This window comes from Eschrichtius robustus, chromosome 11, assembly GCF_028021215.1.
Source record: "Eschrichtius robustus isolate mEscRob2 chromosome 11, mEscRob2.pri, whole genome shotgun sequence".
Classification (NCBI taxonomy): domain Eukaryota; kingdom Metazoa; phylum Chordata; class Mammalia; order Artiodactyla; family Eschrichtiidae; genus Eschrichtius; species Eschrichtius robustus.
Window position 1 is genome coordinate 69,584,283 of NC_090834.1, and position 16,893 is coordinate 69,601,175.

Genomic DNA, 16,893 nt, shown 5'->3' on the forward strand with positions numbered 1-16,893 from the left:
AAAAGGGGAAGAATCTGGAAGGTAGCCTGGAGGATCTACTGTCTGATTGGAACTATTATGATGGCTTGGACTATAGTTTTTCAAACTAGATTGTGATCCATTCATTTATGAAATAAATTTAGTGAATCAAGACCAGCACTTTAAAAAAAAAGGAATAAAATAGAAAAGTATAAGAGAAGCATCACATAAGTAAGGGTAAGTATTGTTTTATGCAACTTTTGTTACAGTTATATGTACTGGGTTGCAGTGTAAATTATTTTCTTACTGTGGGTTGCTATCAAAACTGCTTGAAAAACACTGGATTGAAACACTTATAAATGCCCTCTCAGGTAGAGAAGACATAATCAAATATAACTGGGGCAGGTGAATGAAAAAAGCTTCATTAAATAAATAGTATTAGAGTAGACAGTTATGGTGGATCCTAATTTGAAGGCTTATGAATCCTAGATACTTGAAGTGGTATAAATTTATGAAAGAGGTAAACTGTAATATGCTTTCCCTCTTATCTATTCTTAAGAGATATTGGAAAAAATTTTAAGTTCATTTAGTGATCTAGTTTCTCTGCATTATCTATAGGATTGTATTTTCATAACTTTATGTAGATAGTATTGGGGGTGTTTCTTTTTCGTAGGTCTGAAGGTACCCTTCCTCCTCTTTACATCCCTGTGTGGGTCAACACTTCTATTAAGACCAGCTAGGGCATTCCTTCTGAGTTCCCAAGTTTGGGTACAAGAATCTTGAGGCAAGACATTCACATGGAGGGTCCTTACTTAAGGAGTTACCTGCCTCCTTTGAGCCAGAATAGCCCCAGTTGGCTAAGTTTGGGGAGTAGGTGAGATCCATTCTTTTAGGTGAGGATATTTTGAGGGAGATGGAGTTTAAGATTTTTTTTTCAATTTCTGTACATTTAAAAAATTACAGTATATTTTTCCTTAAAGTTGTTTTATGTATACTACTGAAAGTTAAAAAGTTTTATTTGTACCTTGAGATAGAGGATATGATTTTAGAAATCAAAATATATTATTGCAAAAGTGGTGGTAATATATGTTAAGCTATAAAAGTAGCCAGTTGTTTATCTGTGTGATTATCAGTATGCCTAAAATGATCAGTTATGATGTATTCTCATCCTAATGAGAAGATAATACGGGGCTTAGTAGTAAAATAAGTTGATAACTGATTTCAACAAAACACATTTTAATAGTGGGATTTTTAGTAATGTGAGAATTGAAATAATTTTTGCACATTCTTAATTTATTTTGTTTTTGTTAAACCTTGATTTTTTTCTATAGAATTTTAGAGTAGATAAATCTTAAAGCTTTCTAAAAGCTCAACAGTAAGAATCAATATCCTTTTGAAAATCATTCTAAAAGGCATAAAATATTGGTAACTTACTTTTAAGGAACTCTTTAAAAAATATAAATGTTCTTATTTTTTAGGCTGATCTTATAAATGAACTGTATCAAGGCAAGCTGAAGGACTACGTGAGATGTCTGGAATGTGGTTATGAGGGCTGGAGAATCGACACATATCTTGATATTCCATTGGTCATCCGACCTTATGGGTCCAGCCAAGCATTTGCTAGTGTGGTGTGTACCTTTCAGCTGACTGCTTGTGTATCCATACACAGAATACATAATAGCACAGTGGTATAATATATCCTAAGGTAAGTATCATCCTAGATACACCTTCTTGGGTTGTTAGACATTCCTGCATTTAAACTAGCAAGATCTAGAAGATTTTTGACCCTCCAGTGAGTCCTAATAGTGCATGTATAAGAGGGGAAGTATATGCAAATATACTGCCTCATGGCTCAATCTTTTATTCTTTCTTAGAGGTGACTAGATTATTTCACTTTATCTTTTTTTTTAAAGCTCTAAACAATCTATTTTATGAATGGTACTTTTTTTTTTTTTTTTGGCCTTGCCGTGTGGCTTGTGGGATCTTGGTTCCCTGACCAGGGATTGAACCTGGGCCCTTGGCAGTGAGAGCATGGAGTCCTAACCACTGGACCGCCAGGGAATTCCCTGAAAGTCTACTTCTGTGATTTTTTTTGTTTTGAGGGTATTGTTTTGTTCCATTGGAAAAATAAACTCTGGTTTTTATGACAAACAGAGGCCACATTTTTTAAAGGAGCATCCCTATTCTAAAATTTAATTTTAAAATGACCCAGGTATTATATAAACAGAGATAATTTGAAGACTCAGAACTATATATAATTAACTTAGTTACTTATATATTGAGTATCAAATTGGGCGATTAAGATTTTCTCATTCCTCCTTTTGTTATCTATTTTTAACTGCTTTTTGATAATTTTATTATTGCATTTTATTCTTATGTTTGTGTATTGAATTGCTTATACAAAGGGAGAGTCATGGAAGGAATTAGAGTTCAGAAATATTTATTTGAACCTGTAATGAGCCAGGGGAAACTTTCAAAGCTAACTAAGATATCTGAAAAAGTAGAATTTCATCATGATGTTGCTTTGGATCTTACTTATGCTGCAGTCAAGCCGATGGTGGCTTCAGCTAAAATCAGTGTTCTTAAAGCTAGTCCATACTTTAGCCTCTAAAATAGTGCTACAAGTATGGTTTAGTACTCTGGCCTCTAGGACAATTGATGCCCTTTCTTTTTTTCTCCTATTTTTATATGACTTACAGGAAATAATCAGCAAGAAGTTATGGAATCAGTCAGTGGGAATCCAAAGTAAAAGACCTTTTCTGGAGAGTGGAAGATCAGGCCTCCTTTGCTCCACTGTTTTTCAGTCAGCTTCCTGAATAGATTTGAAAAATTTTGTTAAGTGCTTAATAGTACCCTTTGTAAACTGCCACTCTGGGTATATGAGATTGGCATTGCTTTGAGTGGCTAGTTTTATTTTTCATTTTTGTTTTGTTTTCACTTTATTTATTTTGACAGTTTAAGGTAGAAGTGACATACTGAAAAATCATTAACATATGTCTTTCAGTGACTTATCTCCTAGCTCATTTTAAAATATTGGCATTTCTTTAACAAAATATACTAGGGAAATAGTAGTCCCAAGTGATGTACACTATTTTTTCTACTTTATTTATGAAAGTATTTTTTATGTAAGATTTTTCACATATATGTTCAGTTTAGTTTTTCTTTTTTTTACGTATTTATTGAATGTTGAGAAAGCTAGTTTTATTTGTGTTATGTTGGAATCTAATATTTGAGTATTCAGCAAATATAATTGCATAGCTAAATCTATATGTTGTAATTTATTCACCTGCTGAATCGTTACCACTCTCTTCAGTACATTATAGACATAGCAGTGGAATGATTTGGAGGATATTTTTGGAGAAGTGAAGAAAGTCACATTTCTAAATGAAATTCTCCAAATTCTCTCCTACACTGATACATGGATGACGGTGGTGGTGGTGGTGGAGATTATTCAGTGGGAATTGGAAGTTACAGCTATGAAGCAGTATGTGAGCAGGTTTATAACACACATGCGCTAATAGGGCTTGCAGAAGGGAACCTAAACCTTCCTAGACTTTGCTGGAATCTCTTGAGGGAAATTACAGCAGGTGAAACTACCCAAGATAGGGGTTCTAAGGAGGATACTACCTTCAGAGAACTTTAGTTAGAGGTAAGTGGTTTCCCTTTATTTTCTGAATTCAAATTTATAACCTACACTTGTTAAACTGCAGAAATCATCATATAGCATCTAAATTTAGTGTTATATCACTGCTTGCCATTGTGTATTTTGTTAGTTCTATGTGTTTTAAAAAGAATTTGGTATAAATGTGGATTGTAAATATCTAGTTAAAAGAAACATTATAAAATCTCATTCAAACTATTATAATATTTGGCCTTAATTTGAGTTAAACTCTTTTAAAATTTATTTTTCTACTTTTGTTAAGGGTCTCGGTATGTTTGCCTTATTGGCTGTGTATACATATACACATAAACATACTTGAATACATACACACATATATACACACATGTACTTACGTACACATACAACATTGATGGTTATATGTTCTGCTTATTATATATTGTTTAGTGAGCCACAATACTATAGTTATGTGTGTTCAATGAGGTTAACACCTGGCGTTTAATTTCAGATAATTAAGTGTGAAGTTCTGTTAAAAATGAAAGTTGTTTTTTTTTAACTTCATCTGAAACATCCAATTTCTGGAGTTGTTTTATCTCCATGTTTAAGTAAACTTGAGAATAATATTTAAGATTAAATTAGAATGGAGTTGCCGCTTAGTTAATTTATCATTATAACACCTGTAATCAACTTTCATGGTTATTTTTCAGCGTGATTGATAGCAGACTAGTTTTTTAATAAGTGCTAGGAATCGTGTATAGTTTTTTAAAAAGCTTTTCATCCTAATATTTTCTTTGTTGAATCATTTCTTAGTTATTATAACTATAATATTTGTTAAATTTCTGGTCTTCATTCTACCTGGCCAAGTAGTGAAAAGGGTTCTTCTGCCATTCTGTCTCTCAGATTGAGTTCTGTTCAACACTAGTCTCCAATGGGATTTAATAGTTGTTTGGGAGAAGGCTTCTGATTAAATAAATTTGGGAAACTGTGTAACTGTAATTCTCTTCGGGAAGTTTACAGTGCATATTTAATTTTAAATGCCCTGAGTGTTCCTGTAGTAGAGAAATTTGTTTAACTGGGTTTAACCAACCTTATCTTTTCTCTGTGGGACATGTCAGTATTTCAAGAGACACTAAGATTCTAAGGAACATATTTTGTGAAGCTCTGCATTAGATTAAGGTGATTTAAGGAAGTCTCTACTTTGTTACATTAACATTTATGTCCTTGGGACCTTGGAGGGGAGTGAGAATACTAAAATATATGTTATAATTTCCTGTTGTTTTACATAGTTTGTTATTAATCTTGAAAAATTAATATCAGCTGAAAGATTGTATTAATCTTTTAAAAAACTTGATTCTCAGTGATTTATTAGGTAATTACAACCTTTTATTTTCACTGATTAGAGCTGTGCATAAAACCAATCTCTCTGAACTTTATAATCAAAGAAACCTTGAATCTGCTCATTGCCAAGCATATTTGAGAGTGTCTTATTATAAGAAGATACTCCTAAATACATTCTAATGATACATAAAAATTGGAAATATAATTTTTATTGGTTAGTTATGAAAACATTTCATAAATTAAACAAAAATGATATAGCCTCATATGTTTGACATTAACTAGGGAAGCTTTTCTACTTAATAGTAAATTTTATTTATTTTTAAATTTTTTTAATAGTAACTTTTGAACACTATCTTGTTATAGATACCGTTTGTCATGTATTTATGGAGTTGCTTGTTCTGTGGCAGGCACTGTTCTAGACCATTTATTTTAGGGTAGTTTCATTTTCTTTTGGGGTAAGTACATTTAAGTATCTGTTTATTATGACAAAATGTCTGAAATTGGATTTAGCTGTATAGTTCAAAAGTCTGAAATTGGATTTAGCTGTATAGTTCCATATAGTGTCCTTGGAAAGATCAGATTATGTACTTGTTCCCTAAGTAAACACAACTTAACGATCATTTTAAAGTTTTGAATAGAAAATGGTTAAATTCATAAGTATTTACGAAATCATAAGTGTTCCAAGTATTTAGTGTACACAAGTTTATATCATAAGTGCTACCCTGATTTAACAGGTAATTTGGACATTCTTATATGCCTGGCTTAACCACATAACTCATTTGGATGGTAGAGTAGTCCAAATTTGTCCAAATATGTAAGCATCACATAAAGAAAACTCTCTTCCACAGACTGTATCCTCATTTTTCCAGGAATTTGTGTGGTTGGACATAGTGGGAACCAGTTTAAAAAGTGGGGACTTCTGCTTTCAGGATGATGGAGTAGATGTACATTGCCCTATTCCTCCCGCTAAAACAACTGAAAATCTTGAACATTATATATAAAATAAACATAAGAAGACTGAAAGGTGGAGAAAAGGCATAAAGACTAGGGACCTCAGGATTCAAGGAGTGACATGGGGTGAGTTCCCTGGGTTTTCTTTTTGCCTAATATATCCCAAGCTTGAAGATGATGGTAGGCTGGAAATAGCAGCTAGCACAGACTAATAAGCCTGCTCTCTCCAGCCAAAAGACTGGGAAAGACAGAAAAGGTAGCCAGTAACTGCTATGCTCTAGCCAAACACTGCAGAAAGACTGTGGCCCCAACCCTAACCCATGCCAGCCAAGGCTGAGTAGGGAACCTAGACTTCCACCCTTATGAAGTTGTAACAAGGCTGTCCAACCCCCTGCTGGGGTGATTTCAGAGAAGATTGAGTAGGGAGGCAGGAGTTTCTTCCCTGCTCGACAGTACTGAACCTCCCCACTGCCATTCTCCCTTTGCCCTGGTTAACTGTCATTAGACACCATGTGGGGAGCCTGGCCTTACACTCCCACCTAAACAGTAAGGAGGTGCTCCTTTTCCTTCCCACTGGAATAATGTTAGAGGAGGCCTAGGTGGAGTCAGGACTTTCACCGCTTCCCAGGAGTAAGGAGGCTCTCCCTCTCCTACCTGTGGTGTTGGTGGAGGCCACAAAGGGAGCAGTAATGAGATACTCCTGCCTCTCACAGCCCAGGTGGTATCAGCGGAGGCCTACTGAGTAGCCAGAATCCCTACCCTTGCCAGCAGTAGTGAGCAACCCCTCCCCACCACCAGTTTCAACATTGGCCAAGTGAAATTGGACTTCTACTCCCACCTGGCAGTAATTGGGCAGGAACCTTTTCCCCAGCTGGAACAGTGTCAGAGGAAGCCAGCTAAACTGGAAGATTTAAAATAGGGTCCAGAATATCATAATAACCCACATGTTCAGATTTCAATAAAAAAAAAAAATCATTCTATATTCTGAGAACCAGGAAAATTTCATTTTCAATGAAAGAAGAGAATCAATAGACAAAAACACCAAAATAACAGATGTTAGAATTATCTGACAAATATTTTAAAGCAGGCGTCATAGAAATACTTAAGTGAGAGTTCCTTAACCCACTTGAAACAAATGAGAAAATAGAGAGTCCTGGGGAAGAAATAGCAGGTATAAAGAAAAATGAAATGGGAATTTAGAACTGAGAAATGTAAGAACCAAACTCAAAAAGTTAGTGGATAGGCTCAACAGCTGAATGGAAGAGACAGTGTATAATCAGTGAACTTGAAGATAGAACAATAGAAGTTACCCAATATAAATAACAGAGAAAATAGACTGGAGAGGGGATAAAGATCCTCAGGGACCCATGGGACTATAACAAAAGGTCTAACATTTGTGTCACTGGAGTCCTGGAAGGAAAGGAAAAAGAAGGCAGGGCTAGAAAGATGAAGAAATAATGACTGAAGACTTCCCAAATTTGGCAAAAGGCATAAAGCCACAGGTCCAAGAAACTGAGCAGACCACAAACAAGATAAGCCAAAAGAACTCTATGTCAAGTTCAATTATAGCTAAACTTCTGAAAACTAAAGACAAAGAAAATATCTTGAAAGCAGTGAGTGAGAAAAGCACTCTGATTTCTCAGAAGCAGATTTTTCATCAGAAACTATGGAGGCCTGAAGGCAGTGGCATATTTTTGAAGTGTTGAAAGAAAAGACCTGTCAACTAGAGTTTTATACCCAGTGAAAATATTCAGGAATGAAGGGAAAATCAAGACATTCTTAGATGAGGGAACACTAAGAGAACTTGTCACTAGCAGACCTACCTTAAAAAAATGGCTAAAGAAATTTCTCTAAATAGAAAGGAAATGATAAAAGGAAGGTATATTGGAACATTAGGAATGAAGAAAGAACATGGTAAGCAAAAATTTGGGTAAATACAGTGGGCTTTCCTTGTCCTCCTGAGTTTTCTAAATTATGTTTGATAGTTGAACCAAAATTGTAACACTGTTTGATGTGGTTCTAAATGTATGTAGAGGAACTATTTAAGACAATTATATTATAAATGGGAGAAGGTAAAAAGACATAGAGGTAAGCTTTCTATACTTCACTTGAACTGGTAAAAGGATGGGACCAACAGACAGATAAGTTTTGTGTATGTAATGTGATACCCAGAGCAACCACTGAAAAAGAGATAAAGTCAAAAGCACTATAGATAAATCAAAGTAAAATTAGAAAAATTTTTTCGGTCATCCACAGGAAGGCAGAAAAAATAAAACAAACCAAAAAATTAAAATAGCGTACTTAGTTACATGTAAATGGTCTAACTATACCAAGTAAAAGGCAGAGATCAGCATATTAGATTAAAAAAAAGTGACCCAACAGTATGCTAGCTACAAAAACTCCCTACAGTATATTGGTATAGGCAGATTGATAGTAAAAGGATTGAAAATGATATACCATGTAAACATTAAGATAAATGAGGAATGGCTATATTAATATCAGGTAAAGTAGACTTTGAAGCAAAATTACTAGAGACAGAGAAGGGCATTATCTAATGATAAAAAGGTCAATCCATCAAGAAGACAACAATCCTAAATGTGTATGTACCAAGTAACAGAGCTGCAAAATACATGAGGTTAAAGCTGTCCTACCTGAAAGGAGAAATTGACAAATCTGCAATTATAGTTGGAGACTTCAGTGCCCTTCTCAATAATTGGTAGGTAGAATCTCTAGACAGAAAATTAGCAAAGATATGGAACTTAACAATACCATCAACCAACAAGATCTAACAGACATTTATAAAATGGTCCACTCAACAACAGCAGAGTATAACATTCAAGTGCCTGTGGACTACATACTAGGGTAGACCATATCCTGGGCCATAATACAAACCTCAATTTAAAAGAATTAAAATCATAGAGTATATGTTTTTCAGCCACACTGGAATCAAATTGGAAATCAATAACAGAAAGATAAGTGGAAAATCACCAAACATTTGAAAAATAAACAACACACTTAAATCCATGAGTCACAGAGAACGTCTCAAGGGAAATGTTTTTAAAAATACTTTGAACTGAATGGAAATGAAAATATAACATGTCAGAAATTTTGAGACACAGCTGAAGCAATACTACTGATAGGGAAACTTAGAACATTAAATGCTGCCCTTTAGCAAAAATTCTTACATTAGAAAAAAGAGGAATTGTTTTGAATCAATAATCTAAGCTTCCACCTAACCTGGAAAAAGAGCAAAAGAAACCCAAAGCCAGCAGAAGGAAGGACATAATAAAGAAAAGGACAGAAATCAGTGAAATTGAAAACAGAAAATTAATAAATGAGAGCTATTATTTGAAAACCAATCTGATTGACAAACATGTAGCAAGACTGACAGAAGGGGAAAAAAGATAAGAAAAAATTTTCCAGTATTAAGAATGAAATTAGTACCACTACAAACCTTGTAGATATCAAAACGATAGTAAGGGACAACTCTGCAAACATAAATTTGATAACTTAGATGAAATGAGCCAGTGCCTTGAAAAGCACAAAGTACAACTCATCTAATATGACTTGAATAGCCCTATAACTGTTAAGATATTAAATTCATAATTTAAAATCTCTTAGAAAGAAAATCTGTAAGTTGGAATGGTTTCACTGGAGACTTGTACCAGACATTTTAGCACAGTGAACACCAGTTCTACACAACCCCTTCCAAAAAACAGAAAGGAAAGAACCCTTCTCAGTGTATTTTATGAAGCTAGTCTTATCCTCATACTAAACCAGACAAAGACAGTTAAAACTACAACAGTAACAACAACAAAAAACAAAACAAAACACCAAAAAACTATGACCAAGCCACTATTCTTCATAATACACACACACACACACACACACATACACACACATATATCTTTATTGGAGTATAATTGATATACAATGTTGTGTTTTTGCTGTACAACAAAGTGAATCATCTATATGTATACATATATCCTCATATCCCCTCCCTCTTGCATCTCCCTCCCACCCTCCCTATCCCACCCCTCTAGGTGGTCACAGCACAGAGCTGATCTCCCTGTGCTATGTGGCTGCTTCCCACTAGCCATCTGTTTTACATTTGGTACTGTATATATGTCAGTGCCACTCGTTCACTTTGTCCCAGCTTACCCTTCCCCCTACCCATGTCCTCAAGCCCATTCGGTACGTCTGTGTCTTTATTCCTGTCCTGCCCCTAGATTCTTCAGAACTATTTTTTTTTTTTTTAGATTCCATATATATGTTAGCATATGATATTTGTTTTTCTCTTTCTGACTTACTTCACTCTGTATGACAGACTCTAGGTCCATCCACCTCACTACAAATAACTCAATTTTGTTTCTTTTTATGGCTGAGTAATATTCCATTGTATATATGTGCCACATCTTCTTTATCCATTCATCTGTCGATGGACACTTAGGTTGCTTCCATGTCCTGGTTATTGTAAATAGTGCTGCAATGAACACTGTGGTACATGACTCTTTTTGAATTATGGTTTTCTCAGGGTATATGCCCAGTAGTGGGATTGCTGGGTCGTATGGTAGTTCTATTTTTAGGTTTTTAAGGAACCTCCATACTGTTCTCCATAGTGGCTGTATCAGTTTACATTCCCACCAACAGTGGAAGAGGGTTCCCTTTTCTCCACACCCTCTCCAGCATTATTGTTTCTATATTTTTTGATGATGGCCATTCTGACCAGTGTGAGGTGATACCTCGTTGTGGTTTTGATTTGCATTTCTCTAATGATTAGTGATGTTGAGCATCCTCTCATTTGCTTGTTGGTAATCTATATGTCTACTTAGGAGAAATGTCTATTCATGTCTTCTGCCCATTTTTGGATTGGGTTGTTTGTTTTTCTGATATTGAGCTGTATAAGCTGCTTTTATATTTCAGAGGTTAATCCTTTGTCAGTTGCTTCATTTGGAAGTATTTTCTCCCATTCTGAGGGTTGTCTTTTCATCTTGTTTACGGTTTCCTTTGCTGTGCAAAAGGTTTTAAGTTTCATTAGCTCCCATTTGTTTATTTTTAATTTTATTTCCATTTCTCTAGGTGGTGGGTCAAAATGGGTCTTGCTGTGATTTATGTCATAGAGCATTCTGCCTATATTTTCCTCTAAGAGTTTTATAGTGTCTTGCCTTACATTTAGGTCTTTAATCCATTTTGAGGGTTTTTTTGTATGGTGTTAGGAAGTGTTCTAATTTCGTTCTTTTACATGTAGCTGTCCAGTTTTCCCAGCACCACTTATTGAAGAGGCTGTCTTTTCTCCATTGTATATTCTTGCCTCCTTTGTCAAAGATAAGGTGACCATATATGCATGGGTTTATCTCTGGCAAGCCAGTATTCTTAATGCATATAGATGGGAAAATCCTTGTCAAATTATTAGCAAATAGAATTAAGCAATATATAAGGAGAATTATATACCATGTCGAAGTAGAGTTCATTCCAGGGATTCAAGCCTGTCAGTATGTAAAAAATCAATGACTGTAATCTACCATATTAACAGAAAAGAAGAAAATTCACATGCTCATATCAATTGACTTAGAAAAAGTACTTGACAAAGCTCAATATCCGCTTATGATAAAAAAAAAACTCTCTGAAAACTAGTAATAGAGGATAATTTTCTCAACCTGGTAAAGAACATATTCAGAAACCTAGAGCTACCATCATATTTCATGGTGAAAGACAGAATGTTTTCTCCCTAAAACATCAAGGTTATCTAGGCAAGGATGTCTGCTGTCACTCTTACTCAGTTCAGTACTGGAAGTCATAGCCAGTACAGTAAGGCAAGAAGAGGAAATAAAAGGCATACCAATGAAAGGAAGAAATAAAATTGTTTCCCCTCCTTTTTATTTATTTTTATTTTTATCTTTGAATTTTATTTTATTTATTTACTTTTTATACAGCAGGTTGTTATCAGTTATCTATTTTATATATATTAAGAGTATATAGCTCAATCCCAATCTCCCAGTTCATCCCACCATCACCACCACCATCCCCCCGAGCCTGCTTTACCCCCTTGGTGTCCATACGTTTGTTCTCTACATCTGTGCCTCTATTTCTGCCTTGCAAACCGGTTCATCTGTACCATTTTTCTAGATTCCACATATATGCATTCATATACGATATTTGTTTTTCTCTTTTTGATTTACTTCACTCTGTATGACAGTCTCTACAAATGACCCAATTTCATTCCTTTTTATGGGTGAGTAATATTCCATTGTATATACATACCACATCTTCTTTATCCATTTGTCTGTCGATGGGCATTTAGGTTGCTTCCATGACCTGGCTATTGAACATTGGGGTGCATGTGTCTTTTTGAATTATGGTTTTCTCTGGGTATATGCCCAGTAGTGGGATTGCTGCATCATTTGGTAATTCTATTTTCAGTTTTTTAAGGAACCTCCCTACTGTTCTTCACAGTGGCTGTATCAATTTACATTCCCACCAGCTGTGCAAGAGGGTTCCCTTTTCTCCACACCCTCTCCAGCATTTGTTGTTTGCAGATTTTCTGATGATGCCCATTCTGACCAGTGTGAGGTGATAACTCATTGTAGTTTTGATGTGCATTTCTCTAATAATTAGTGATGTTGAGCAGCTTTTCATGTGCCTTGTGGCCATCTGTATGTCTTCTTTGGAGAAATGTCTACTTAGGTCTTCTGCCCATTTTTGGATTGGGTTGTTTGTTTTTTTGATATTGAGCTACATGAGCTATTTATATATTTTGGAGGTTAATCCTTTGTCCATTGATTCGTTTGCAAATATTTTCTCCCATTCTGAGGGTTGTCTTTTCATCTTGTTTATAGGTTCCTTTGCTGTGCAAAAACTTTAAGTTTCATTAGGTCCCATTTGTTTATTTTTGTTTTTGCTTCCATTATTCTAGGAGATGGGTCAAAAAAGATCTTGCTGTGATTTACGTCAAAGAGTGTTCTTCCTATGTTTTCCTCTAAGAGTTTTATAGTATCCAGTCTTACATTTAGGTCTTTAATCTATTTTGAGTTTATTTTTGTGTATGGTGTCAGGGAGTGTTCTAATTTCATTCCTTTACATGTAGCTGTCCAGTTTTCCCAGCACCACTTATTGAAGAGACTGTGTTTTTTCCATTGTATATCCTTGCCTCCTTTGTCATAGATTAGTTGACCATAGTTGTGTGGGTTTATCTCTGGGCTTTCTAGCCTGTTCCATTGATCTATATTTCTGGTTTTGTGCCAGTACCATATTGCCTTGATTACTGTAGCTTTGTAGTATAGTCTGAAGTCAGGGAGTCTGATTCCTCCAGCTCCGTTTTTTTCCCTCAAGATTGCTTTTCAGGGTCTATTGTGTCTTCATACAGACTTTAAGATTTTTTGTTCTAGTTCTGTAAAAAATGCCATTGGTAATTTGATAGGGATTGCATTGGATCTGTAGATTGCTTTGGGTAGTATAGTCATTTTCACAGTATTGATTCTTCCAATCCAAGAACATGGTATATCTCTCCATCTGTTTGTGTCATCTTTGATTTCTTTCATCAGCGTCTTATAGTTTTCTGAGTACAGGGCTTTTACCTCCCTTGGTAGGTTTATTCCTAGGTATTTTATTCTTTTTGTTACAGTGGTACGTGGGATTGTTTCCTTTATTTCTCTCTCTGATTTTTCATTGTTGGTGTATAGGAATGCCAGCGATTTCTGTGCATTAATTTTGTATCCTGCAACCTTACCAAATTCATTGATTAGTTCTGGTAGTTTTCCGGTGGCATCTTTAGGATTTTCTATATATAGTATCATGTCATCTGCAAACAGTGACAGTTTTACTTCTTCTTTTCCAATTTGTATTCCTTTTATTTCTTTTTCTTCCCTGATTGCTGTGGCTAGGACTTCTAAAGCTATGTTGAATAATAATGGTGAGAGTGGACATCCTTATCTTGTTCCTGATCTTAGAGGAAATGCTTTCAGTTTCTCACCATTGAGAATGATGTTTGCTGTGGGTTTGTCATATATGGCCTTTATTATGTTGAGGTAGGTTCCCTCTATGCCCACTTTCTGGAGAGCTTTTATCATCAATGGGTGTTGAATTTTTTCAAAAGCTTTTTCTGCATCTATTGAGATGATCATCTGGTTTTTATTTTTCTATTTGTTCATATGGTGTATCACATTGATTGATTTGTATATACTGAAGAATCCTTGCATCCCTGGGATAAATCCCACTTGATCGTGGTGTATGATCCTTTTAATGTGCTGTTGGATTCTGTTTGCTAGTATTTTATTGAGGATTTTTGCATCTATATTCATCAGTGATATTGATCTGTAATTTTCTTTTTTTGTAGAATCTTTGTCTGGTTTTGGTATCATGGTGATGGTGGCCTCATAGAATGAGTCTGGGAGTGTTTCTTCCTCTGTGATATTTTGGAAGAGTTTGAGAAGGATGGGTGTTAGCTCTTCTCTGAATGTTTGATAGAATTCACCTGTGAAGCCATCTGGTCCTGGACTTTTGTTTGTTGGGAGATTTTTAATCACAGTGTCAATTTAATTCCTTGTGATTGGTCTGTTCATATTTTTGTTTCTTCCTGGTTCTTTCTTGGAAAGTTATACCTTTCTAAGAATTTGTCCATTTTATTGGCATAGAGTTGCTTATAGTAGTCTCTTAGGAAGCTTTGTATTTCTGCGGTGTCTGTTGTAACTTCCCCTTTCTCATTTCTAATTTTATTGATTTCAGTCCTCTCCCTCCTTTTCTTGATGAGTGTGGCTAAAGGTTTATCAATTTTGTTTATCTTCTCAAATTACCAGCTTTTAGTTTTATTGATCTTTGCTATTGATTTTTTGGTTTCTATTTCATTTATTTCTGCTCTAATCTTTATGATTTCTTTCCTTCTACTGACTTTGGGTTTAGTTTGTTCTTCTTTCTCTACTTTGATTAGGTGTAAGGTTAGATTGTTTATTTGAGATTTTTCTTGTTTCTTGAGGTAGGATTATATTGCTCTGAAATTCCCTCTTAGAACTGCTTTTGCTGCAACCCATAGATTTTGGATCATCGTGTTTTCATTGTCATTTGTCTCTAGGTATTTTATGATTTCCTCTTTGATGTCTTCAGTGATTTCTTGGTTATTTAGAAACGTATTGTTTAGCCTCCGTGTGTTTGTGTTTTTAACGTTTTTTTCCCTGTAATTGATTTCTAATCTTATAGCGTAGTGGTCAGAAAAGATGCTTGATATGATTTCAATTTTCTTTTTTTTTAATTTTATTTATTTATTTATTATTTATTTATTTTTGGCTTCATTGGGTCTTCGTTGCTGTGCACGGGCTTTCTCTATTTGCGGTGAGCGGGAGCTACTCTTCGTTGCAGTGCGCAGGCCTCTCACTGCAGTTGCTTCTCTTGCTGCGGAGCATGGGCTCTAGGCGTGCAAGCTTCAGTAGCTGTGGCACGCAGTCTCGGTAGTTGTGGCTCGTGGGCTCTAGAGCGCAGGCTCAGTAGTTGTGGCGCACGGGCTTAGATGCTCCGCGGCATGTGGGATCTTCCTGGACCAGGGCTCGAACCTGTGTCCCCGGCATTGGCAGGTGGATTCTTAACCACTGCGCCACCAGAGAAGCCCGAGTTCAATTTTCTTAAATTTACCAAGGCTTGATTTGTGACCCAAGATGTGATCTATCCTGGAGAATGTTCCATGTGCACTTGAGAAGAAAGTGTAAGCTGCTGTTATTGGATGGAATGTCCTATAAATATCAAATCTATCTGGTCTATTGTGTCATTTAAAACTTGTGTTTCCTTATTAATTTTCTCTCTGGATGATCTGTCCGTTGGTGTAAGTGAGGTATTAAAGTCCCCCACTATTATTGTGTTACTGTCGATTTCCTCTTTTAGAGCTGTTAGCAGTTGCCTTATGTATTGAGGTGCTGCTATATTGGGTTCATATATATTTATAATTGTTATATCTTCTTCTTGGACTGATCCCTTGATCATTATGTAGTGTCTTTCCTTGTCTCTTGTAACATTCTTTATTTTAAAGTCTATTTTATCATATATGAGGATTGCTACTCCAGGTTTCTTTTGATTTCCATTTGCATGGAATATCTTTTTTCCATCCCCTCACTTTCAGTCTGTATGTGTCCCTAGGTCTGAAGTGGGTCTCTTGTAGACAGCATATATATGGGTCTTGTTTTTGTATCCATTCAGTGAGCCTATGTCTTCTGGTTGGGGCATTTAATCCATTCATGTTTAAGGTAATTATCGATATGTATGTTCCTATGACCATTTTCTTAATTTTTATGGGTTTGTTTTTGTAGGTCCTTTTCTTCTCTTGTGTTTCCCACTTAGAGAAGTTCCTTTAGCATTTGTTGTAGAGCTAGTTTGGTGGTGCTGAATTCTCTTAGCTTTTGCTTGTCTGTAAAGCTTTTGATTTCTCCATCAAATCTGAATGAGATCCTTGCTGGGTAGAGTAATCTTGGTTGTAGGTTCTTCCCTTTCATCACTTTAAACATATTGTGCCACTCCCTTCTGGCTTGTAGAGTTTCTGCTGAGAAATCAGCTGTTAACCTTATGGGAGTTCCCTTGTATGTTATTTGTCGTTTTTCCCTTGCTACTTTCAATAATTTTTCTCTGTGTTTAATTTTTGCCAATTTGATTACTGTGTGTCTCCGTGTGTTTCTCCTTGGGTTTATCCTGTATGGGAGTCTCTGCGCTTCCTGGACTTGGATGGCTATTTCCTTTCCCATGTTAGGGAAGTTTTCAACTATAGTCTCTTCAAATATTTTCTCGGGTCCTTTCTCTCTCTCTTCTCCTTCTGGGACCCCTATAATGCGAATGTTTTTGCATTTAATGTTGTCCCAGGGGTCTCTTAGGCTCTCTTCATTTCTTTTCATTCTTTTTTCTTTATTCTGTTCCACGGCAGTGAATTCCACCATTGTGTCTTCCAGGTCACTTATCCGTTCTTCTGCCTCTGTTATTCTGCTATTGATTCCTTCTGGTGTATTTTTCATTTCAATTCTTGTATTGTTCATCTCTGTTTGTTTGTTCTTTAATTCTTC

General features: G+C 35.6%; 1 protein-coding gene across 3 annotated transcripts in view; it reads left to right on the plus strand.

Annotated features, from left to right (window-relative positions):
• The window catches only part of USP47 (ubiquitin specific peptidase 47), a 125,231-nt gene that overhangs the window by 67,025 nt on the left and 41,313 nt on the right, over window positions 1–16,893 (plus strand). For all 3 annotated transcript variants that reach the window (XM_068556794.1, XM_068556796.1, XM_068556797.1), the window contains exon 8: window positions 1,437–1,586. In XM_068556794.1, the coding sequence (XP_068412895.1) occupies window positions 1,437–1,586 (150 nt within the window). The remainder of the gene's footprint in view (window positions 1–1,436; window positions 1,587–16,893) is intronic.